The 24329-nt window shown below is 50.5% G+C and overlaps 1 protein-coding gene across 6 annotated transcripts in view; it reads right to left on the bottom strand.

Moving 5' to 3' along the window:
* The window catches only part of SEPTIN9 (septin 9), a 253554-nt gene that overhangs the window by 138780 nt on the left and 90445 nt on the right, over nt 1-24329 (bottom strand). The window contains exon 1 of one of the 6 annotated variants that reach the window (XM_008163850.4): nt 8073-8505. The exons of the other annotated variants lie outside the window; for them this stretch is intronic. Coding sequence (XP_008162072.1) covers nt 8073-8127 — 55 coding nt within the window. The 5' untranslated portion in view covers nt 8128-8505. Of the gene's footprint in view, nt 1-8072; nt 8506-24329 lie in introns of those variants that run through there. 6 annotated transcript variants of the gene reach the window in all.

Raw genomic sequence — 24329 nt, 5'->3', positions numbered from 1 at the left:
GAAAAGAGACTACTAAAAGGGGGATATGACAAGAGGTCTATAAAACCATGAACATTGGGGAGAAAGTGAATAAGGAAGTGTTATTTACTTCTTCATACAACACAAGAACTAGGGGTCACACAATGAAATTAATAGGCAGCAAGTTTTAAACAAACAAAAGGAAGCACTTCTTCACACAACGCACAGTCAGCCTGTGGAATTCATTGCCAGGGGAAGTTGCAAAGGCCAAAACTATAACAGGGATCAAAAAAGTATTAGCTAAGTTCATGGAAAATAGTCATTGATGGACCTATTAGCCAAGATGGTCAGGGATTCAACCTCATGCTCTGGGTGTCCCTAGCCTCTGACTGCCATAAGATGAGAATGGACAACAGGACAGATCACTCGATAATTGCCTGTTCTGTTCATTCCCTCTGAAGTACCTGGCACTAGCCACTGTCAGAAGACAGGATACTGGGCTGGAGGAACCAGTGATCCAGATTCATATCCCCACTCACCTCACTACAAAATTAATGAAATCAAGACAAGCAGTCGCCCCACAGCTCAGCTCTCCACCTCCTCCAGTTTGATGCGCTTTGCTCCCAAAGAAAAATATTGGCAGGACAAAGATAAAAATCCAAAAACTAAGCAGGTAGGTATGTGATTTCTTCCATTCTTACTGACCAGCTCAGTTGTGCTAAAACATCAGGCATTCCACGAGCCACCTCCTCTTCCCTTTGCTCAAACAGCCACTTCACTTCCCAAAATGTTTGTTATTTTGGGGGAAGCGCTTCCATTTTACACCATCTTTTTGCCTTGGATTCAAGAAGACTGTTAAGGGGAAGGTGGAGGACAGAGACAACCCTCAGAGGTCTCATTTGAGGATTATATAAAATCTAACCGGTCAATCTGAGCATTAAGCTTCCTCAAACAGCTGGGGAAGAGGTCTTTGTTAGTGTCAGGCATGTGTGTACGGCATCAGGAGTGCAAGAAGGGGCCCATCTCACTCTGATTTGTTGGATACTCTAGGAAATCAAAAGATCGGGGGCAGGGATACCTACCTGCCAAGCCTCCCACCCAAGATTTGTAGATGCTCTGAGATGCACCTTGAAAGATTTTCTAGCATCTACTTCCCTGAATGTGTGCAAAAGAAGCTGGAATAATAGAACTGCTTCAGTATGTGGGGACTTTAGTTAGGTCTTGTCTACACTAAAGGAAAAAGTTGATCTTAGCTACGCAATTTGAGTTACATGAATAGCGTAACTCAAATCGACATAGCTTAGATCTACTTACTGTGGGGGCCACACTACGCGATGTCAACGGGAGACGCTCTCCCGTCAATTCCCCTTACTCTTCTCGATCAGATGGAGTACAGGAGTCAACGGGAGAGCGATTGGCGGTCAATTTAGCAGATCTTCACTAGACCCGCTAAGTCGATCGCTGATACATCGATCATGACAGCGTCGATACGCCGGTAAGTGTAGACAAGCCCTAAGTAGGCCCCACTCCATGCTTCATGATCCTAGATGGATCAGAGCCCATCCCATGGGCCCAAATGCACATGGCATCCAGCCCATGCTCTTGATCGAGTCAGTTTGTACCCAAATGAAATGTTATGAAGATCTTGTGCACTTCCTCTCCCCGGCTTTGCACCATACTGAGTTCAAGTCACATTCTCCACATAACACCACAGCCACCCCTCTGGCATACTGCTCTCTAATATTAGCATAATGGCTGATACTCAGCGTCTGCAGCATTCAAGCAGCAGCTGCTTCCCTCATGCAGCATGCAGGAAGAATGTGTGCACCGAGTGGCTTAGCATGCATACCCCAGCCATGTGTCCCTATGAGATTCCAGACACTTGCTGAACTGGATTTTAGGGAAGAAGTTGGGCTGGATGAGCCCACAAGACTCTGGCCTCTGGAAAGCCCTGGGATCCATTTCTACTTGGGTGCTTTGTCAACATGACCTGGCAGCCTTTTTTTTAGCTCCCACTGACCCTGAAAACCACCACAGAGGTCAGGTACAACTGGTGGACCTTGCTCAAGTGAAGACCATGACTGGAATATCAGGGATTGATGTAGGGCGGGATAGAGCTGCACTGGCAGAGCTGGGGGCGGGACTGGAAAAGGAGAAAGTACTGCCAGTTAGAATCGAGGTGCATTGTCAGCTGTTATAAATTACCTTCCCACGTAATGCCTGCTTCTAGCCAGCTCTATTGCATTGGATTGTAAAAGCTATTACTTTTGTGAGTTACACGTTCTGATTGGTTCTTGTTTTCTTTTTTAATAAAAGGAGCTCTTCTCTGCCAAGTAGCAAACTACACAAGAAGCCACTCTAGTATGTTGGCAGCCCGAAGCCACACTACTTTTGCGCTCTGATGCTGTCAGATTTCACGAGCTCTGCAGGACTAGGCTAGGATGGGAGACTGCCAAGGCCCACCCAGGTACAAGAAGAAGCGGGTGAGTCAGTAAGCAACACTTGTCCCGGTAAGTCGGTGCCGATCCGATGGCCCAGCAGGGTGTCACTGCGCTGCTGGAGATGAAGTCTTTGGGATAGATTGTAAAGCCAAGGATCTAACCATTGGTGACAACTGGAACTTATTTTGCATTTTTTTGCTGGAGCAAAGGTGCTAGCCTTAGCGTCCTGATCAGATGCTAACTCTGGTAATTACATTCTGCCTCCTTACATTACAGTTTCAAGTGATTATGGTCTCATTCCCCATTTGGGTCATGTGTTCATTAGGAAATCCCATGTTTGGAGCTGATGCTGACCACAACTGATGGCAAGAGTGGAGAAAGATAAGTTGTACTCAGCATCATGTCTGCTAACTCAACTCCATGAACTTCTAGTGAAGACACACCTTTGTTCATGTGTCATTCAACAACAGTTGTATTCCACCCTAGATATGGCTGTACTTCACGAATGGACCTCTTCTTTTTCTCTCGCTCTTTCTCTCTAAGGGACATTACTTCAGCAGATAATGTTTGCTCAGTGTTTTGAGAGGCCCTGTGATACGTGCAAAGTATTATTACATTACTAGTGCCCTGAACTAACCCACCTTGAGTAATACTTAATACTGGTGAGAACCCCCCCACTTCTCCCCACTGTCCCCATCTTCGTGAATACTGCAGTCAGCAGTTGGATACTCCAGGGATGGGTTCTCTAGTGTAACCTGACATTAGGACAGATTCAGGTTGATCCCCATACTGAAAAGCAAGCAGCACGTGGTCATGTTATGTAGTTCAAATGCTGGAAGAGTGTCTCCATACCATACTGCACATATGTATTTAGTTGACATTACTGAAAGCTGAGCTAGCTGCAGTCCAGGCCCCTAAGGGCACTGTGGAGCTGGCTGGGCCTGGGGGGGTTGTTTAGTTTTGTGCTAGTGCTGGGCAATCTAAGATGCTGATGGAGCTATCTGACGGGGGTGAGGCTGGGGGGGTACTGGCACAGTGCAGGGCTGAGCTTGCTGTGAGAGGAGGAACTCTTCAGAGGACCTGCCAAAACCTCTGAACTCAGGAGTGCGACTGTGCTGGTCCTGCACAAGTCTTGGCAAATCAGACTCCAAACAATGTGGGGAAGGGGGGAGAAAAGATTTCTCTGCTTATTAAAAGAGACAACGTCTCTGCCAATCACATACTGGGGATTAAAGTATCCCACGCCATACCTGTTAGCCCACCAATGCTTATAGATGGCCGTGCTGCCGCCCAATTCAAATCAGATTGTTTCCTCCCCACCACCTGTGGCACTGCCCACAGGAGCATGGCAGAGCCACTTTTACCCCCAACCTCATCACAGGGGACAGGGGTTTCCCCACTCTAGCTGATGCTCTGGTTTGGTTGCTGGTGTCCATCAAACGGCACTGCAACAACTCACATTCCTCCTCCTGATGACGTGCTTTGTGAAAGGATGCCCACGCCCCTCAGCAGCGGCATTGCAACCCCACCACGCTGGCTCACGAGAAGTGGCAATGCTCCCAGGCGCAAACCTGCACTACGCCAGGGCATCCCCACACCCTGAGCAGGGACTCATGTTTGAGTGACGGCCACCTTCTTGGTCCACGCCCTGGGATTGAATCGGGAAGCCCCCCAAGCTGCTACGGCTTGAGCTAAAGAGCCCAGGCTGGGGGCTGTAACGACTCCTATTCCCTGTGCACATGCCCAGAACACTCACAACCAGTGTGTTACACTTGCACCGGGGGGCGAAGGAGGAGAGGAAGGAATAGCATCCCCTCATGCCAAGCAGCACTTCGCTCCCTTCTGCTACTCTGTAGTTTTAGGGCAGGTCTTCACTACGGGGGGGGGTCAATTTAAGATACGCAAATTCAGCTACGCGAATAGCGTAGCTGAATTCGACGTATCGCAGCCGACTTACCCCGCTGTAGGGACGGCGGCAAAATCGACCTCTGCAGCTTCCCGTCGACGGCGCTTACTCCCACCTCCGCTGGTGGAGTAAGAGCGTCGATTCGGGGATTGATTGTCGCGTCCCAACGGGACGCAATAAATCGATCCCCAAGAGGTCGATTTCTACCCGCCGATTCAGGCGGGTAGTGTAGACTTAGCCTTAGGTAAAGTGTCAGGCCCAAGCCAGCGAAAGACACTAGGAGAGGAACCAGACAGGGATGGCCAAAGGGAACATTTTTTGCAGGGCTGACAGGCCTGCAGTTTGCAAGAACAAAGAGGGTTCCAGCTTCCGGAGGATCTGGGGTCTGTGTCACTTGTGACTTTTTTGGCCAGATCTTTCACTTTGGCCCTGGGCCAGGTCAGGCTGAGATGCCCGCCCAGAAGTCAAACACTAGGCTCACTATCGACAGGGTTAAGAGAATAACTGGAACTGGCACTACCAGGGTCCCTGCTTGGGATGCCGCCGCAGAGTCGCGACAGCTAATTAAGCTGTGAACCATTAACCTGGATCCCAGCTCAGGGCAATGCCAGGACTCTTGGCCAGATGCATCCACAGCTTTCGCTCTGCTTCTCACTACACGGACAGGGGCTGCCCTTTTGGGAACACCCACACTGGCATGAAAATTCTCCCACTGGGGGGCAGCTCCTTGTCTGGGGGGGAACATTCACGTTCTGCAACTAACAGCCTTCAGGCTCATCGCAGGGCCTTTACCGTCTTCAGTTTGTTCTCTGAGTGGAGGATTACTTCAGGCTGCAGACAGATTTAAATGCAGTTGGGGTGGGTGAAAGGGGAGGACTGTAATTAAATCAGAGCCTGAGCGTACTTCAGCAGGGATGTGAGTGCAAGTCCCTGAAGGGTAGTTATACACGCACTAGATGAAACAAAGAGTGGAAAACTGATTGAGCAGTCGGGCAGCTTCACTCACTCCAAACTTCCACCAGCACTTACTTTGTTATGAGATTGTATTCCCCCCCCCTCTCTCACACACACACACACACACACACACACACCCCCAGTGTGCTGCTGCAGAGACTGGAGTCCTGCAGGGTAAAAGATTGCGGGGAAGGGGTGGCCACACTGGGGAGGACATGCCCCTGATTTTCACAGGAGGGGAAAGATGATCTTGTGGTTGAAGCACTGAACTAGGACTCAGGTTCAATTCCCAGCTGTATGTGACCTGAAGCAAGACATGCTGTGCCTCAGTTTCCTCCACTACAAAATGGGAATGAAGATATGTCCCTGCTTCACTGCAGGGGATACAAGACTCAATTCATGAGGGTCTGTGAAGTGCTGTGAAACTATGGCTACAGAGGCCCCAGAAGTATCTAGACAGACAGACCCAAAGCCATGACCCATCCCTAGGGCCCTGCTATTTCTTGGTTTTCTACAGCCCACTGTGCGAAGCTCAGTTTCTTTGGACCATGGCTGGCTTTTAAGTCCCAGTGCTTCTGGAGGGAAAATGTTGCTTTTCGAGAACTCGCACCATTTTTAGGAAGAACAATCCCCCTGATCTTAAAATCACACCTGTATTCTCCAGGCCCATTCCAGATTAGTCCCTTTGCCTTGTCATTGCCTGTCTCTGGCCTACATGCCTTTCTGGCAAGAGTCCAGACTTGACTAGGCTAGTCCTTTGTGCTCTCCTGAAAAGTCAGCACATTGGGCATATGCCCAGAGCCCTCAGTTCAAAGGCATCCCTCAAAACTCTTCTGCGCTCCACAAGGGTTGGAGGAGGAGATACTCCTTCTCTTTCGTACGCTCTCCAGAGGCTCAGGCTGCCACAAAGTAACGATGCTGTAACAGGCAGTAGAAATTCTAACCCAGTTCACGAAAGAAGCTTCCTCCGGCAGCTCTAGCTATGGGCATCTCACAGCTATCTCCAAGCTGTGCTGGCATTCAAGAGAAGCAAAGGGCAAGCCCTGCTTGTGCTTCGTTTCAGAGTAGCAGCCGTGTTAGTCTGTATCCGCAGAGTTGGTAAGACAACTCCCACCTTTTCCTGATCTATATATATCTCCTCAATATATGTTCCATTCTATGCCCACGAAAGCTTATGCTCAAATAAATTTGTTAGTCTCTAAGGTGCCACAAGTACTCCTGTTCTTGTGCTTGGAGAGTCACAGCCTTCTCTATTATGTCAGGCATGCACTTCAGACTAAAAACCTACATAAACAGAGTAAGAAAAGACAGGAAAAATCCAGCCTGAGGATCTTCCCTTAGCAGATAACAACAGAGTGCAGCGCGGAGCTGAACCAAAAAAACCCACACCACCTCCATACACTCAGAACTGAGAGCAATCATCTCTGAACTCCCCAAAAAGCTGCCAGAGGATGTGAGATGGCAGCCGGCCAGGTTCAGACACCTCCATTTTTCCAGCCTCCCCAGCCCTACCTACAGAAGCCCGGACAAGTCAACAAGTGGAGCCAATCGCTTCTCACTTTGCTGAAGAAGAGGTCGAACCCTACCGAGTATGTCCCCTGCCCTCCCGCGCGCATAAGAGGTCCAGTCTCCAGCCGTGGCCAGTGATAGTGACTCAATGCAGCTGTTTCCAGGCAATGGCAATCCCCTTGTTCTCCACACCCTAAAAGCACAGCCTGCCACATTTCCCAGAAGAAAAGAAGCATGACGTTGGCCTGGCCCTGGGACTCAAAGATCTGGGCTCAGTCCCCAACTCTTCCACAATGGAGGAGCGAACTGGAAGCTAATACTTTACACACCACTGGATGAGCGCCAAACACACAGATCCCATGGCCACACCTGATTCAGCCCCCCTGGTGCTAGCAGGTGCTGGGGACAGGGTCCTGACAGTCACTACCCCGCAGACAAAGAGTGCCTAGCAATCCCGGACTGATCTGCTTGCGGATTCGCTATGCTGCCCTGTAGGAGAACCCAGGGCCAGGAACTCAAGGAGTTTTGCTGAGCACAGATGCTGCTGGAATAACGCAAATATTTCCAGGTCTCTTTCTGGTTGGGGGAAGGGGGAGGAGCTGGCAATAATCCCCCTCCCACGAGGACCCAGGAACAGAAGGGCCCCACTCCCTGCACTGTCAAGGAGGCTGCCCCAGACACAGCTCAACAGGAGGTTGGAGGGAGGGAGGCGACGCTGGCTCTTGGATCCACCCCGTCCACAGATGGCTGGAGCCTGGAGGGGTGGCAGGCCCGGCCCGAGCAGGCACAACGGCGGGGAAGGAGACGGGGTGGGGGTAGTTGCCAGCTGTTGTCCTGCCCCCTTGAGAGCCCGGCCTCTGCTGAGGCCTTCGGGCGCACAGAGCCCCCAAGGCAGCTGCAGCGCTGAGACCCCCCGGGTACTCCGCCTGCCACTCACCGGCCCAAGAGCAGGGAGGGGACCCGCTACAAGGGCAGCCCCGCTCCCAGCCCCGCGCCTCACCGCAGACCCAGCCCTGCCCAGAGCGTCCTAGCTGAAGCGCCCACTTGGAAACTAACCAGCGCGCAAACAGCCCCGTGCGCTCCTCCAGCCCAGGAGCCAGCGGCCCCCTCCCCACGTCCCGGCAGATCCCCCCCCCCAATCCAGCCTCGACCCAGGCGCTGCCTCCTGCTGCTGCTTCTCCCCCGGCTGCCCCTCTGCGCGCCTGGGGGGTGGGGTGGGGGGGTTGATAGCAGTATCCCCCCCCAGCGCTAAGTGGGACCCCCCCGGGAGTGCTCGGGGGCTACCCCGCGGTGCAGGCTCCTACCTTCGAAGTCGGAGATGATGCCCTCCAAGTGCGCGTTCACCGCCGGGTCTGACATCGCGGCGCGCTGCCCCCACCCCCTCCCCAAATAAAGCCCCCGGCCGGGGGTGGCTGCGCTGCGGCCAAACTCCTGCCGAGCCCCTGGCCGGCCGGACAGCAGGATCCCAGCGACCACGGGCTAGGTTCGCTGCTGAGCTCGCCGGAGCCCCTCTGGGGCCCCCTCCCGCTCGCAGGCTCGGGCTGAATGAATGGAGGAAGGGCAGAGGGAAGGAGCCCTCCCCGCTCGCTCACACACACCCAGGGCACAGTCCCAGCCTCCCCTCCTCGCACTGGCTGCTCGGCACGCCCGTCAAACCTGCCTCCCGGCTCGGAGATCGGGGGGCACGCAGCCACCTCGCTACCGCCGGCTGCTGCCTCGCCGCCCTCCGGCCCTTTGGAGAGGGGAAAAACAGAGCGGGAGGGCGGCGATCACTCCTCGCTCCCCGAGAAAGTGCAAGTGAGTCGTGCCGGTGTTTGCAAACACGCTGTGCAAGGCGCGCTGGCTGGGGCGGGCTAGCAAGGACCCCGGAGCTCAGCTGGGTTGAGCTGGGGTGATGCTGTTACAATTGGGGGTGCCCCTCACGCACTCCCTGCCACTGGGAGAAATCACCTTCTGCCACTATGGACAGGGAACATGCCACCCTGCAACCCCTTTCCGGGGGGGGGAGAGACTCATTCTCTATGCCCAGTACTGACACAGGCTTTCCCCACTGCTTCTATACCCCCGCATCTTTGTTTCAGGTTTTGTCTACATGCAACAGTAACTAAAATGGGTTTAGACACTGATTTAACCGCCTGTAGTTAAACGGGTGCAATCCACCCTTATATGGTGGATACTCTTACATCAGTTAAGTTCAGGGGAGAAACTACCCTGCTATAACCAGCTTAGCTGCCACCACGCTGGGGGAGGGTGGTAGAAAACCATGGCCATCATAGAATTAGTTCAGTCAGGGCAAACAATGGGTGTAGAGTGGGCCTTAAGGATTGTACCAATGCAGTGAGTTAAACCAGTGCAACTTTAGTTCATAGACAAGGCCTCATGCTTTCCAACCTTCTTTGGATTACACAGGACCTTCTTCCTTTGCTTTACCTCCCCAATTCCCCCTTGTAGTCTCTCCTCCAACAGCTTCAAGCCCCGCTGTGCCAGTAACCGCCTTTCTGTAGGAGAGACCCTTATGATCCACTCACTCTGTCTAACTGGTTAGAATATGCCCATCACTATAGCATCAGTGCATGTTCCCGCAGCTGATCAGAGATTGCTACAGAGCAGTTAGACATCATCATGCTGCATCTCCCTAGGGACTGAGTCTTCCGCAACTGGGTGGTTTCAGGCTGATATACTCTGGCCCTGGAGCCCGGGTGCAGCTTCTGACTCCGTTTTGTCACTCTCTGCCTCCCCTCTTCTCGGATTGTGCATCTCGCCCCCATCTGTATGTTGCCCTCCCCTTCTGCTTTCCTCTTCCGACTGTGACTCAGATACTACAACCTTTACTCAGACCGGGTCTATGTAACCCCAGAGAAGGCTACTACTCGGCACGTTCTGTTCCATTCTAGGTAGATTCTTACGCTGCACTCTTCACCCTGTAGCATCTGAGTTGGGGTGGCAGAATCTGGCCCTCTGTCTTGTCATTCTCCCAACCAATGATTCCCCCCAGAATCATTTTGACTGTGCTACCCTAACCCACTGAATTTGTTCAGAGACAGTAGCAGGAAAAGTAGCATAAAACAGACCCAATGTAACTCTTTTTCTGCTAGGCCATGGGGGAAGCGATTTGAAAAAGAGCAGTCTGGGTCTAATCCTCCATTGCTGCAATAGGGGCGCATCTGCAGATTTATTTTATTTTACAATTTTTAATGAGAAGAGAAGAATGAGGAGGGGATTTGTTAGCTGCTTTCAACTACCTGAAAGTCGGTTCCAAAGAGGATGGATCTAGACTGTTCTCAGTGGTACCAGATGACAGAACAAGGAGTAATGGTCCCAAGTTGCAGTGTGGGAGGTTTAGGTTGGATATTAGGAAAAACTTTTTCATTAGGAGGGTGGTGAAGCACTGGAATGGGTTACCTAGGGAGGTGGAATCTCCTTCCTTAGAGGTTTTTAAGGTCAGGCTTGACAAAGCCCTGGCTGGGATGATTTAGTTGGGAATTGGTCCTGCTTTGAGCAGGGGGTTGGACTAGATGACCTCCTGAGGTCCCTTCCAACCCTGATATTCTAAGTCTCTAAGTCTAAGACTTTTCCCCCCCCCAAACACCAAAGAGACTTGTCCTAGGACACAGGAACCCCAAAGCGAAACGGACTGGCCCAAAGCTGTCTAAAGCTACAGGAAATCCAAAAGGCAAATGAGTGAAGGGTGAAAAGCACAGCTGATTTCCACTGCTGTCCAATCCAGGACTTCACTGAGTGATGTTCAGTTGATGATTTGATGACATTGGTTGTGCCCTAGCATGTAACAGGGCAGATCACATGAACCAAACAAATGGATCGCCAGTCTAGATTGGGTATTTAACACTGCTGGTTTTAAGCCATATGAAAGCAGCGGCAGAATAGGTGATTTGTTTTTTACCCAGTTTTAATAATCTGAGGTTTTATTACTAATACATGGAAGGACTGCCTTAAAAAAACAACATGATTGTTTAAACAAGCTGACTAATGCACCCTTTAAAACAGCAATATGGTATTTTAAGCTACAAACAGCTTGTCAGACATTACAGCCTCCCTTTAAAAAGAATAATGTTCGTGTCTTGAATTCTTTACACGGAACTGGTAAACCACAAACAGTTCAGAGAGGTTTGCACTTTGCCTCCTTGCCATCACAGGTTTAAAAATAATGTAGATGCTTATTGCATTGATAACATGTGAGCTTGCTCAAAAATACATGAGTGCAACTTTCTTTGGAAGCCCACGTTAAATGAGCCCAGTTATACATTCCAAGTGCGTTAGACAATGGCATGAGCTCACATGGGTTTACAGCTCGAATTGCCTTTCTTGTGATGCTAATCTCACATCCTTAGTAGTGGGCCCTTGCCATTTTCAGATCTACACTGAGTCTTTGGGGAAAGGAAACTATTGTTACATTATACAGAATCCAATGCTGCTGACCTGTACCAGTGGCCTTGGCACCAATTTTGAAAGGAAGCTTGTGCTTCCTTCTTGTATGGTGCTAAAGTGCAGGGGTTATATCCACAATCCATTTTAAGTGGACAAAAAAAGCCCAAACCCCAGAGTCTGAGATTTACAATTGGCTAGTATAAGACAGTGGTTTTCAACCTTTTTTCATTTGCGGACTCCTAAAAAATGTCATATGGAGGTGCGGACCCCTTTGGAAATCTTAGACATTGTCTGCAGACCACGGATCCAGATTGAAAACCATTGGTAGAGAAAAGTTGCCTTGCTAAGACTGATGGAGAATTCTCCCAGTATTGGGAGCTGTATAACCTGAGTTAGATTGAGATGAGCACTGCTAATGGGCATAAGCCTCTGGTGAATTGTCACGATGGGGGTGGGGATGGAATACAAATAAAAAATAAAGTGAGCAAGCAAAGAAAGAAAGAAATATGGAAGGAAAACAACCCATGGCCCTCAGAGGGGCTGAATAGTGCCGGTGAACAATACAGTGCCCTCAACTCCCATTGAATTCAGTGTGAGAGGAGACTGCTGAGACCCTCAATGAGCCGGGTCCGTTGTTTGGAGTCTGATGTTACCCTCCGAAATATGTCACCCAGGTAATAGTGTTGTACTGTGATGGAATCTGTGTTTTTGAGATGGGGAAGGGGTCAGGGAATAGGGAGTGAACTAGCTAGTGGAAAAACCTGCTAGTTCGATACATTTTTAATGCCAGTTATCTCAATGACAACAGAGCCAGAGCCTGGACTCATAGCTTCTCTGGGAAATACACCTCTTGTGATATAGAGGGAAACAGTTTCCAGAACAGAGATAGGCACAGGGAGATTCCATAAATACAGAGATAGGGGAAATTAAGTCATCAACAGGAAATCAAACCCCTTTCTCTCTGTTTATCTGGTAAAATGATACCTATTGTGGAGGAAATGGGAAAATTTCCACTGCCTCACACTGCACAACCTGGGCCAGGGGAAGAGACGAGGGAGAGAGGTTTGTATGGCCACATTGCAACTTGTTGCTTTCCAGATGATTCCTTTTTTTTTTTCTTCCATTCCCTTAGAGAATTACTTTTCATATAAGGCTGCTAAATGCCATCTGCTCTATTAATAGCACACTGAGTGGTACACAGAAAAGGAATATTAGAAAAGCTAACGTGGCATGCAGCATACTCAGACTTGGGGTATGCCTACACTGCAATTAGACTGCCGCGGCTGACCTGTGCCAGCTGACTTGGGCTAAGGGGCTGTTTAATTGCAGTGTAGATGTTAGGGTCCCTCCCTCACTGCAGGGTCCTAGCCGAGGCCCCAGCTGGAATGTCTCCACTGCAATTAAACAGCCCCTTAGCTCCAGCCCAAGTCAGCTGGCATGGGCCAGCCACAGGTGTCTAATTGCAGCATAGACATTCCCATAAATATTGAATAAAACCCTAACTGATAATGCTTGTGTGGGTTTGATTTAATCTCTGAGGAAAGCGACCAATATCTGAGCTAAGGCTGCCACTGTCACTAGCACAGGGGTGTGAGAACAGTGAGTGAATTATATACCAGATGGGGTGTAACAACTGGGCACAATGAGAGGACTGGAGAAGGAAGAGGCGGCTTTCATTTGGAATTGTTTTGCTTTTGTTGGGTTAAGATATAGAGTTGTAGATTCTTAGCAGACTTGATATCTCCTCTCTTCCTCCATACAGCTGTCCTCATCTCTTCCTAGTTTCCAATCTGCCCCTAAACTCCTTGAATGCCAGATTTATTCCTGTGGTCTCCCAGATCTACCCGGTCTGCTAGGATTGGTGGAAAGGTTGACTTTGTCTAATGGGCAAACTCAGCTATCTTAACATAATCTCAGCTATGCAGTTGCTTTGCATCAGTCTGCACCACAGAAGATATTGAGGAGATGGGTACCCCACATCTAATCTTTGCTGGTAATAAAGATGAGGTGCTGTCAACAGATCACTAGGCCCAGATGAGGGCATCTAGAGCTGTGATGGAGTTTGGAAATGAAGAGACTGAGGTGCTAACCCCGCTATGCAATCTCTCATTGAAATCAACTACCAGGATAGCATCTGACTCTGTGCTGGGCCCCACCAAATCTCCAATCTCCCCAGTCAATTGTGTGCATCCTCGCTCACGCTGGAGCCTGAGTTTTCCAAATCCCATGGCAATCTTCTTCCTCAGAAGCAGCTAGTACTGGCCAGTGTCGTTAATTGGATATGGGGCTAGACAGATCTCTGGTCTCATGCAGGCTGGGCAATTCCTGTGCTCCAGCTCCTGCAGCTGCACAGGGATGGGAAGGAGATGCCAGGGACCATGGCATGGCAGAGGACTGCCCAAACAGCTGTAGTATAAAACAGGGGCAGGGAGGAGTGACATGTCACACTGCGAGTACGCTCTCGTCTCTAAACCCTTCGGAGTCCCCCCTTATCGCTCTCACAGTCTGCTCCCACCTCGAAAGCCAGGCTCAGTTGCAGCGGATGGCCTGAGTCATTGTGGCTAAATGAATCCTGTAGGCATGTTTTTTAAAATTATCCAGCAAACCGTAGCAGATAATTAATCCGCATCTCCCTCTTTTCCCTCCCCTGACTCTAATTAGAAAATGGAACCCTTTGAGGGGACCCGCTGTTCACATCGGGCAGTCAGACGCCTCCCCTGCTGAGCTGAATCTGCAGCTGTTCCATGATGAATCAGCCCTCAACAGCTTTCCAGGCCAGGGCTCCCTTTCCATAGGATTCAGAGGGGTAGCCGTGTTAGTCTGGATCAGCAAAACCAACGAGGAGTCCTTGTGGCACCTTAGAGACTAACACATTTATTTGGGCATAACTTTTGTGGGCTAAAACCCACTTCATCAGATGCATAGAGTGGAAAATACAGTAGCAGGTATATATACACAGCACATGAAAAGATGGGAGTTGCCTTACCAAGTTGGGGGTCAGTGCTAACGAGACAATTCAATTTCCATAGGAAGAACCCACCAGCCTCTGTGCCCTGCAGGGAGAAGGCTGGGGCTCGGAACGCTCTATAGCTCCCCCTGTGGCTGATGCAGGAGCAATGCTGCCTGATCCATCCTGTCTGCTTTGGACAGAACAGCTACAGTGAAGTGGAAAACCAAGGAGAGGGGGCTTTTTAACTATCAGGGGACAGAGGAGTGAGGAGCCCAGGTGACTTCACTGCTCCTTAGCTGCTCTCCCCCACCAATGAACTCTGGAAGATAGAGCCAGCACACAGGAAAGCTTTCCTGCCCATTCCAGCCCCTAGACAGAACTAGGATCCCTACCAAATCCAGTGCAGTGAACGCAAACACACACATCACCCAATGGAATCTTAAGCCAGCTGCTTAGGGAACAGGGAAGGAAAGGTTTGCAACTTCCTAGAGAAGGAAGGAAGGAAGGAGTGTCATTAAATTGGGCTGGGCTTCCTTTCTAACTGGGCTTTAAATGCCGCTACAGTCAGTGAAGTGACTACAAAACTGGTCATTGTCCATGCACCCATGTGCACCCATCATCTTCTGAGTCATGTGTGCTCAGGTTTCTGCCACAAAGTTTCTGCTCACAACACCCCTAGGAAGAAGCCCTGTGATCTCCCTTTTACAGGTGGGGAAACTGAGGGAGAGTGTGTTCGTGGCAGAGATTTTCAAATGGGGTCAGCACATCAGCTGCATCTGGGTGGGGAGCTCTTCTGAAAATCTGGTCCTGGCTCTGGCTGTGGGTGCGAGCATTTCAAAACCTGACCCTGAATTCCTTTAAAACTCGGGACCCAGGAATGAATTTAGCCTGAAACAAAATACGTGCTACTAAAATACAGTTACAGCAAAAAGAGTGACTCTGTAACAATGATACTTATTTTCCATCAGTGTTTCCAGATCAAATTTGCTCACTTAGTCAGAGAATCAAGCCGTGCCTTTTCTCTTCCATGTGTACATCATGCACACCAGATCTTGACAACAATATGCAAAGGGCCAAGTCCTCCTCTTGTGCAACTTGGAATAACTCCCTTGATTTCAATTGAGTCTCTCTGGATTTACATTGGTGTAACTGAGATGAGAATCTGGCCCTAAACCTATTTGCTTCAGCAGGAATTATACTGGATTTACATGGCGTGAATGAGACTGGAGTCTGGAATTCAGACTTGAGTCTCAGTCCTGCTACCCATACGCAGGCAAAACTCTTTTAGACCTTAATGGCAGTTTTCCCATCTCAGGACTGCAGGATTGGACCCTAAGCTGACAGTTCTGTTTAACAAGAGCTACACTGTCTCTGCAACAGAAACCTTGTTTATGCCAGCAACCTGGGCCTAGTTTTACAGACTATAATGGAACACATGGGGGGTCAGCAGTAGCATGCCAGGGGGCAGAGAGAGTGGCCTACAGCCCAGTGGGCTCCGTACAGAAACTCTGCTGCTGCCTCTATCAGCTGCACACGGACACGAAGCGCCCCCCTCCCCAGGCGACGCTCCCAGCAGCACTCAGAGCCTTATTGACCTGAATGAGCAATTTGTCCATTTACACAGAGCGACCCGTGTGCACTTAATGAGTTTGCTATTGACCACACGGACCTCATGCTGCAAACACATGAGTCACTCATGGCATCAGTGTCAGAGCCCAGCTGGAAACATTTCACGTGGAGCCGTCAATTCCGGCTATTGTGTGCACCGAGGCGCTGGGAAACAAAAACACTGTCCGAAGCCTGTGCAGAGGGACATGCTGATCTCCCCAGCTTCGCCAGAACGCGGACACTCCAGCAGAGCCAACGCGGCAGTGTTGACACAGCATGCTCGCTGCCTCCCTTAGCCCAAGACAGACCTGCACCACTAGGGTATGGCTCAGGGAGGGGGGGAATAGGCAAATGATACCATTGCCATGCCTCATGGGGGGGAGGTTGGGAGACTTAAATGCTTTGAGATTCTTGAGTGGAAGGGGAAGTGGGATTATATCTACCCAAACCCTGCGGCCTTCATGGTAAAATAAGGTCAATCTGAAACTCTCCTCCAGCTTGTTTATTGTCAGCTCAGCGCTCATTATAAAAGTTCTGTTTAAGGTGCAGCCTTATTGGAGGCTGGCTTTTCACAACAAAGGCCAAGCGGGCTCTCCCACAAGGGGAACTAGCTGACAATGCATCATGCTGCGCACATAGAAATAATGTAGGGGCTACCCTACATTACAACAGGCAGGCGCAAAACTCAGCATGGCAAGGACACTTGAACCGAGAGGTCCGAACCCTTCGCATGGCCCCCGAGGAGTTTAACACACACACACACACCTCCCATTGCAAAGCCTTCCCGTGCAGCTGTCAGAGGCATCGGACTCTGTTAGAAGTGGCTGGGCCGTTATCTTGAGCGAGAGAAGATGTCTTCACATTCGCAGCAGGAGACATTGTGCATGTCTCTCTGCTTGTGGAGGGAAAGGACAATGGGGTGGGGGGAAGGTTAGTTTGGGACCCTGGTCCCCAGAGAAGCAGGCCACTTTGGTTACTGAAAACTTCCTGGCAGCCCCTAATTAGAGAGGGCTCGGAGGAAGAAATGAGCCAGTGTAACCCCCATGCTTTGCTGCCAGATGTTTCTCCCTCTCCTTTGCAGCTGGTCTCTAGCTGAGAGCTTCCGAGCTCCTTCCTTCAGGATAAGGAGGCGATGTAGGAAGAAGACGGCTCTCCATGCTGAGGTGCTGCAGAGATTACCCTTGGCTACTCCGGCTTATACAACAACCCTGGCCCCTATCTCTCCTCCCACATACACAGCCTAGTTTTTCCCCCTCTCTGCCTGTCTGTCGCCCATCCTTCCCTCTGCGCTCCTTCTCAAGTTACACCAGGCTGCTAGGCGGTAGTGCAATGCTCTTTTCCTATCCAGCTGGGTATGTCATTCCAGAGAGCAACACACAAGCCAGCCGGGGAGTCAGCCTGTAGAGATGCTGCCCCAGCAGCTCCTTCAGCAGTGTGCTCGTGACCTTTTCAACCCAGAACTTTTCCAGTCGTAAATATGCCAGCAAATGGCTGGAGAGTTTCCTCTTTTATAGCTCCCTACTGCTTTGCCATGAGGCCGTTTCCAGTGGTTCCTGCTACATACACCAGTCCCTGCTTGGCTTCTCCCCACCCTGCAGAGGCTCCAGTGATGTTCCAAGCCCCACATGGCATCTCTCGGGACCGTGAAGATCTATAGACACAAACTGCAGGCTGCCTGATCCAAAGCCTGAGTCAATGGGAGTGCAACAGGGTGGAGCAGGCCCTGAGAGCGATGGTGTCTCCTCAACCGCTTTTCCTTAAAGATTTTTTTTTAGAAAAAAACATCCGAGGAGCCGATAAGAACAATTCCTCAGTTATGTACCCACCCAGCTTCCTCTGCAGAAGGCACGGTACTATCATGGTAGCTTTACCTTAGTAAGAAAGTAAAAGAAGCAAGAGTAGGGGAAAAAAGTGAAAGGAAGGGAAAAATAAATCAATCTTTCCTCTCCTGCAAGCACCCTCCCACCCAAGATCTCCCAGGCCTTTGCAGACACCCATGAAGCAAACCTCCTAGCGCCTCGCTGAGAAATAGCCTGATCCTTGTTAAGCACATAAGGGAAATAAGGTGCAGGGAAGGTTTGTTCTGTGTTTGTACAGTGCCTAGCACAATGGGGTCCTGGACTTGGGCTCTTAGGCACTGCTGCAATATAAATACCCATAATCGAGTGACTTGCCACAGGTTGAGCAGTGAGCAGTCATAGAGCCAAATCAGAAATCAAGTCTCTTGATTTTCAGTCCTGTATTTTAATCACTAGACTGTACTTCCCCTCTGCAAAACAGCGTGAGGCCAGATAAGCAAAAGGAACAGGGTTAGTGTGGGAAACTGTTACATATGATGCTGTGTATAACTCACGGTGGTGCCAGACCATCAACATCCGCCACTCCTGGTAGGGACTGGCATCAGTAAGAACCAAATGCCCGTCGTAATACAGTAGGGTTACCGTTCGTCCGGCTTCCCCCGGACATGTCCGGCTTTTTGAGCTAAAAATAGCGTCCGGGGGGAATTTGTAAATGTCCGGACTCCCCCCCCCCCCATGCAGAGCGCGCGCAGCTAACAGGGCAGCCGGCCGGATGGTGCCACTTACATGGGGCTCTGACAGCCAGAGAGAGCCCCTCCTCCTCCCTGCAGCAGAGCTCACTCCCTCCCTCCCTGCATTCGCAGATCATCTCCGGCAGTCTGGAGCTCCTCCCCCGCTCCTCCTGCCCAGCGAGCCGGGATGAGAGGCTCAGGCCGTTCCTGAGCAAGCTCACAGAGACATTAGGCTAAGGCCAGCAACAAGGGGGCCAGGGGGTCGGAGAAGGGGCAGGGAGGTTCTGGAGGGGGCAGTCAAGAGACGGAGGGGGTCGGGAGTTTGGGGGGGTTTTCTGGGTGTGGGGGTGTGGATAAGGTTTTGGGCAGTCAGGGTACAGGTAGGGGGTACGGTCCTGGGGGGCATTTAGAGGGGGGTCTTAGGAGGGGGCAGTCAGGGGACAAGAGGCAGGGAGGCTTAGGTAGGGGGTGGAGTCCTGGGGGGCAGTTAGGGGCAGGGGTCCTAGGAGGAGGCAGTCAGGGGACAAGGAGCGGGGGGAGGGTTGGGGGTTCTGAGGGGGGGAAGTGGGAGGGGCAGGGGCGGGGCTCCTCCCGTCTTCTTTTTTGCTTGCTGAAATATGGTAACCCTATAATACAGCCTCTTTACCTGTCCATCAGAGTGTGCAGCCTGTCAGTTAATTCATGCCCTCTGGTTAACACCACACGCCCCCACTAGTTAATCTGTAAATGTCTTTCACCTGCAACTGGGCACACAGTACACCTGCCTCACAAAGTGCATAAGCAGCTGCTGAGTGCCCTTCAGCTGTTTAAAATCCTGCAGCGTGAGGGAGATTCCTGGCAACCACCGAACTTTGCTCTGCCTCCAGTCCAAACTAGCACCAAACCACGGTGTGTGCATCATTAGGAGTGCGGTGACAAGTGTCTAGATAGGCAGGATCCCAGCAATCCACACAGGCCGGCCTATCCCTCCACCTCTGCTCTGCACTTGTACACCTACGCCCATCCCCCCTTGAGGGAAAGTGAGTCTTGGAAGCCTTGTCAGCACAGAACTTCCACGCCCACGCTAAGCAAGAGGAGCTAGACTATTTCCTCTTCCTTGCAGCCTGTTGAATCTTTGCTCTCTGGTGCAGCCAATGTCTGTGGCATCGGAGCGTCAGCTTCGTTCTGGCACTCAGCCAATGGTGAAAGCAAGCCTTTGCCCTGCACACTTCTTGTTATGAGTATCCTCGCTCCAGCTACTGCACAAGTAACATCTGTCAAAGAGTCTGTCAGTCAGGAGCTGGTGTTCACTGATACCGGGTGTGGACAAAGGCAAGTGGTCCATGATGTGCGGGTGCAGGAAGCCATGGGACATGTCTGATAAATGTAGGGTTACCAGATAGCAACTGTGAAAAAAATGGGACGGGGTGGGGGGTAATAGGCGCCTATATAAGAAAAAGTCCCAAAAAACGGGACTGTCCCTTTAAAAACGGGACATCTGGTCACCCTAGGTAAATGGCTTGTACCATAGGATCTTAGAGTTACCAACACCAACCAGGGTTATGAACTGACCTGTCAACCACACACCTCATTTGGAACCAGAAGTACACAATCAGGCAGCAACAACAAAAAGCAAACACAGTACAGTGCTGTGTTAAATGTAAACTACTAATAAAATAAAGGGAAAGTTAAAAAAAGATTTGACAAGATAAATAAACTGTTTCTGTGCTTGCTTCATTTAAATGAAGATGGTTAAAAGCAGCATTTTTCTTCTGCATAGTAAAGTTTCAAAGCTATATTAAGTCAATGTTCGGTTGTAAACTTTTGCAAGAACAACCAGAACGTTTTGTTCAGTTTCCAACATTTCAGAGTTACAAACAACCTCCATTCTGGAGGTGTTCCTAACTCTGAAGTTCTACTGTATTTTTGCTTGGGTGGGCACGATAAATTGTGTCCATCTAGGCAAAAATACAGACCATTTAGCAGGCCAGCCAATGGTCAATGGAGGGGACCTACAGTGGGAAGGAGAGTTCTTGATCTGGAGAAAGCATGTTCCCTGTGGCCTGGGACTATAGTCTAGCATGGTGACTTGGGACCTGCCTGCAGGTTCTCCTGAGTCCCAAGCTAGAGTCCTAACCACTGGCTAATCCTTCCTCCCTCCAAACAAAAGAGGATGTAGAAAGTTGAGTCGCGCATGCATGTAGACGTGAAGCTATGTCCAAGCAAACCTCCCAGATGTGCCCACTCTTCCAGCCTTCTGTGGTAAAGGAGACAGGCACTGTTTATAAAGGGAGCGTAACTGAGAAGCATGTGCTAGCCAGACCACATTATACTAATGGGCCGGTTCCATACTTCTCAGCTAACAGGCTCCCCAGGCAGCAGTAACGTAGTAATCCACTCTACATGGCCAATGGAGCAGGGCCAAACCCAGCGCATGCCGAGGTGTTGCTATCCAGCTCTGACTCTGAGTAGCCCCTCCATGGGACATCAGGGATGGTAAGACCCAGGGAAGAGTAGGGACACCAAGAGTGAAGCTGGCTGCGTGTCTCCCCGGCAACCAGGTTGTCCCCAGATTGTCAGGTCACAGGGCGGGGACCTTTGCTTTTTACTGGCTTGTGAAGTGCATCACGTGCCTAGGGTAATATTTATACAACCGGCCGACTCTGTGCAGTGCCACACAAGTATGATGTGCATGGTCCTAGGTGATTTTCCTTAGAGGCTCCCTACAGCCCTGTCCCAGGCTTCAGGGGACTCCCCCACCCCCTGTCCACACACACACAGACCGATCCACCACACCACCCACTCTACGGCCTAGGCTACTCTTTCCTGTTGAGAACAAATTCTTCTTACTCAGAAACTCCCATTTCAGCACTCGCAGCCCCCACCAAACGGAGGCAGGGCGGTACAGAGAGAGAATCAAACCCAAGACTTCCGCATGGCTGTGCTAAGAGCTTGGCTGCCACCGGTTCCGACTGTTCTGGTTTTCTGCTCGTGGAAGCTCTTCCACTGGCACGAGCAGCTTTCTGCACATTCAAGAGCAAGGGGCTGTGGAAGCTGGCTCCCGTAATACAGAGGGGATCCTAATAAAGATTCGTCTGCTGTGAGATGACTGGCGGGAGTGGGGGTGAAGTGGTTCCTGGGTACCAGATGGTCCCTTGCAGTGTTTCCCCTGCAGCAGGGAAGGGAAGAGCATGGAGCATATGAGATGGAGGGAGGCAGAGCATTGAGCCAGGTGGTAGATTCGGGAGGCGATGGAGGATAGGAGAGCAAGCGAGATTTACAGCCCCGCAACCGGAAGCATGAGGCACGTGACATGGAGGGAGGCAGAGCACTGAGCCAGGCGGGAGATTCGGGAAGCAATGGAGGATGGCGGCACATGGGGCATGTGAGATGGAGGGAGGCAAAGCACTGAGCCAGGCAGGAGATTCAGGAAGCGATGGAGGATGGCGGCACATGGGGCATGTGAGATGGAGGGAGGCAGAGCACTGAGCCAGGCAGGAGATTCAGGAAGCGATGGAGGATGGCGGCATAAGGGGCATGTGAGATGGAGGGAGGCAGAGCACTGAGCCAGGCGGGAGATTCGGGAAGCGATGGAGGATGGCGGCGCATGGGGCATGTGAGATGGAGGGAGGCCGAGCATTGAGCCAGGCGGGAGATTCGGGAGGCGATGGAGAATAGGAGAGGAAGCGAGATTTACAGCCCCGCAACCGGAAGAGGATAATGCTAAGTTGACATTCCATGCAACCCACTAGCCAGGTTCTAACCCCTCAGAGTGAAACCAGAGAGATGGGCTGACTCGGAGGGCTTTGGAACCATATAAGAGTCAAAGACACCAAAGCAGAGAATGCCCCTTAGTAAGTACTGGCCTGGCTTACATGGGTGTGTATGGGGGCGGGAGGGAAAAAAGCTTGGGATGGGGTAAGCCATGGGTTTGAAAACAGCTTTTGGCTTTGCGTCTGCTCTACAATGTGCTGTCGTAAGCTGCTCTAGCCAACAGTGCTCTTTGGACAGGAAGCGGCTTCATCCATCAGCCCCCTAAATCAAACTACCGTTGTTGTAGCTGTTTAACATCTCGGTTCCACATGTCTTGCTGTGGGCTTTGGGGTCATTAGCTTTGCTTTTGTTTCAAATGGAGGCTGCAGAGCCAAACTGCTCTGATAAGCAAGCCATGCATTGGCTGTCCCCTTGCAGTAACAGAGCAGTGCAGTTTCATCTCCACATGCATAGACCTGTGTACATAGCACATGCCCTGGTCACACCCTGGCCACCGGGCTCATCTGCAGGCAGCAAAGTGTAATTGGGCAAACTCCTGTCCTGATCAGGAAACCTTATCAGTGTCCCTGCACACAGGAATGCAGCACACAGGCCTGGTGAGACAAGTATGAGGTGCTCACCTGCATTAATCCATCCCGCAATCTCAAACACGTAGGGCAGGCTGCATTTGTTCAGTTACTGGCCTCAGCAGCCAGCCCGTGCAATGCAGGTGACTTCCCCCACTGTCTCATCATTATTATTTCATTGTTACATTGCAATAGCACCCAGAAGATCCAATCCACGTCATGGCCCCATTGTGATAGGGCGTTAGGGTGACCAGATGTCCCGATTTTATAGGGACAGTCCCAATTTTTGGGTCTTTTTCTTATATAGGCTGCTATTACTCCCCACCCCCGTCCCGATTTTTCACATTTGCTGTCTGGTCACCCTATAGGGGCTGTGCGAACACATAGACTCAGACAACCCCTGATCTGAAGGAGTTACACTTTGATTGATTTTAACTTCTAAATGCCTTCTCCTAGAAAGGAATTGAAAAAGAAAACAATTGTGTGCATTACGCATTAGCCATGACCCTACCTTTGGACATACCAGTGAGAGACCCTCCTATACAGGGAAGGCCCTTTAACCATATTCAGCAGACTCAAGGCATTATCCTTAATCTCTGGAGTGGAGATGCTTGGCTCAGGCTCCCTAGAAATAGATCTTCAGCATATCTTGGAAGGCCAATGGACACCACAGATGCCACCAGATTTCCAAAGGTTATTGCTAAAGTCTGCCAATGTGGATTCATTTCCATAGCTGAAAGTTTCCAAATAAGGGTCCTGCCAATAATGCTTGCTCAGAGTTTATCGGAGAGGAGATCACTGCCAGCCAGCCAGCCAGAGCATGGTTCCAAGCCTCACTTCAAGACAGCAAACCCAGAGCAGCTCCACTTACATCACAAAGTACAATTTGACTCTTTGGTTATTAGTTTTTGGTGGGAAGGGATGGAATTATTTTGTTAAAACCTGTTTAACTCAAACAGCTGACAGTGAAAAGGGGTGGGGGGAGTGACTGTCTCTGGAAGCCTCAGCATTTCATTGTCCAACTCAACTGAGGACTGAGAAAAAGGAAAAAGCACTGAAATGGGAGTCAGTAGATCTGTGGTCAGTTCCTGGCTCTGCCACAGACTTCCTGTATGCTCTTGGTCAAGTTATTTAATCTCCCCATGCCTCAGTTTCCAAAGCTGTAAAATGGGGGTGGGGAAATAATTTCCCTACCTGACAGGAGGGTTGTGAAGAACAATTCAATTATGTCTGTGAGGCAGTCTCATATGAGGTGATGAGGGCCATATAAGAAGATAGCTGCAGCTTGCGCATCAGACCATTGTGGGCAGGGTCACTCTCCTATTCCATTTCTCCACCCTCCAAAAGGTCCTCCAGCAAATGAATGATGGGGAGTCCAGATATTAAAAAAACAACCAGAAAAAAAAATCTTTTTCCTTTCTTACAAACAAACAAACCACCGAGACCAACTTTTTATCCATCACAAAGATGGGCTACAAACACATTAACAACTTCGAGTTTGCCTTTGCAGTTCATGATCCTGACCTCATGCAAATGTCCCTAGGCGTAAAGAGCAATACAAGATGCTTTTCACACTTTCCTAAGAGTGACAGCGGGTCATTTACTGGCTTCCTGGTTCTCTGCAGCATCCACCCTGTGGTGGCAGAATTCAGCAGGGCTCTTGACCTGTCAAGATTCCATTGGAATGCTGGCCTCAGTGGGGAGCATTAGGTAGATGGGGCGGCCTCAGGGCAGCTGCCATTCCAGCTCCTGTTAAGCCAGGCAGAAG

This window comes from Chrysemys picta, chromosome 12, assembly GCF_011386835.1.
Source record: "Chrysemys picta bellii isolate R12L10 chromosome 12, ASM1138683v2, whole genome shotgun sequence".
In the NCBI taxonomy this organism is placed as follows: Eukaryota; Metazoa; Chordata; order Testudines; family Emydidae; genus Chrysemys; species Chrysemys picta.
This window is presented reverse-complemented; position numbering and strand designations above follow the sequence as displayed.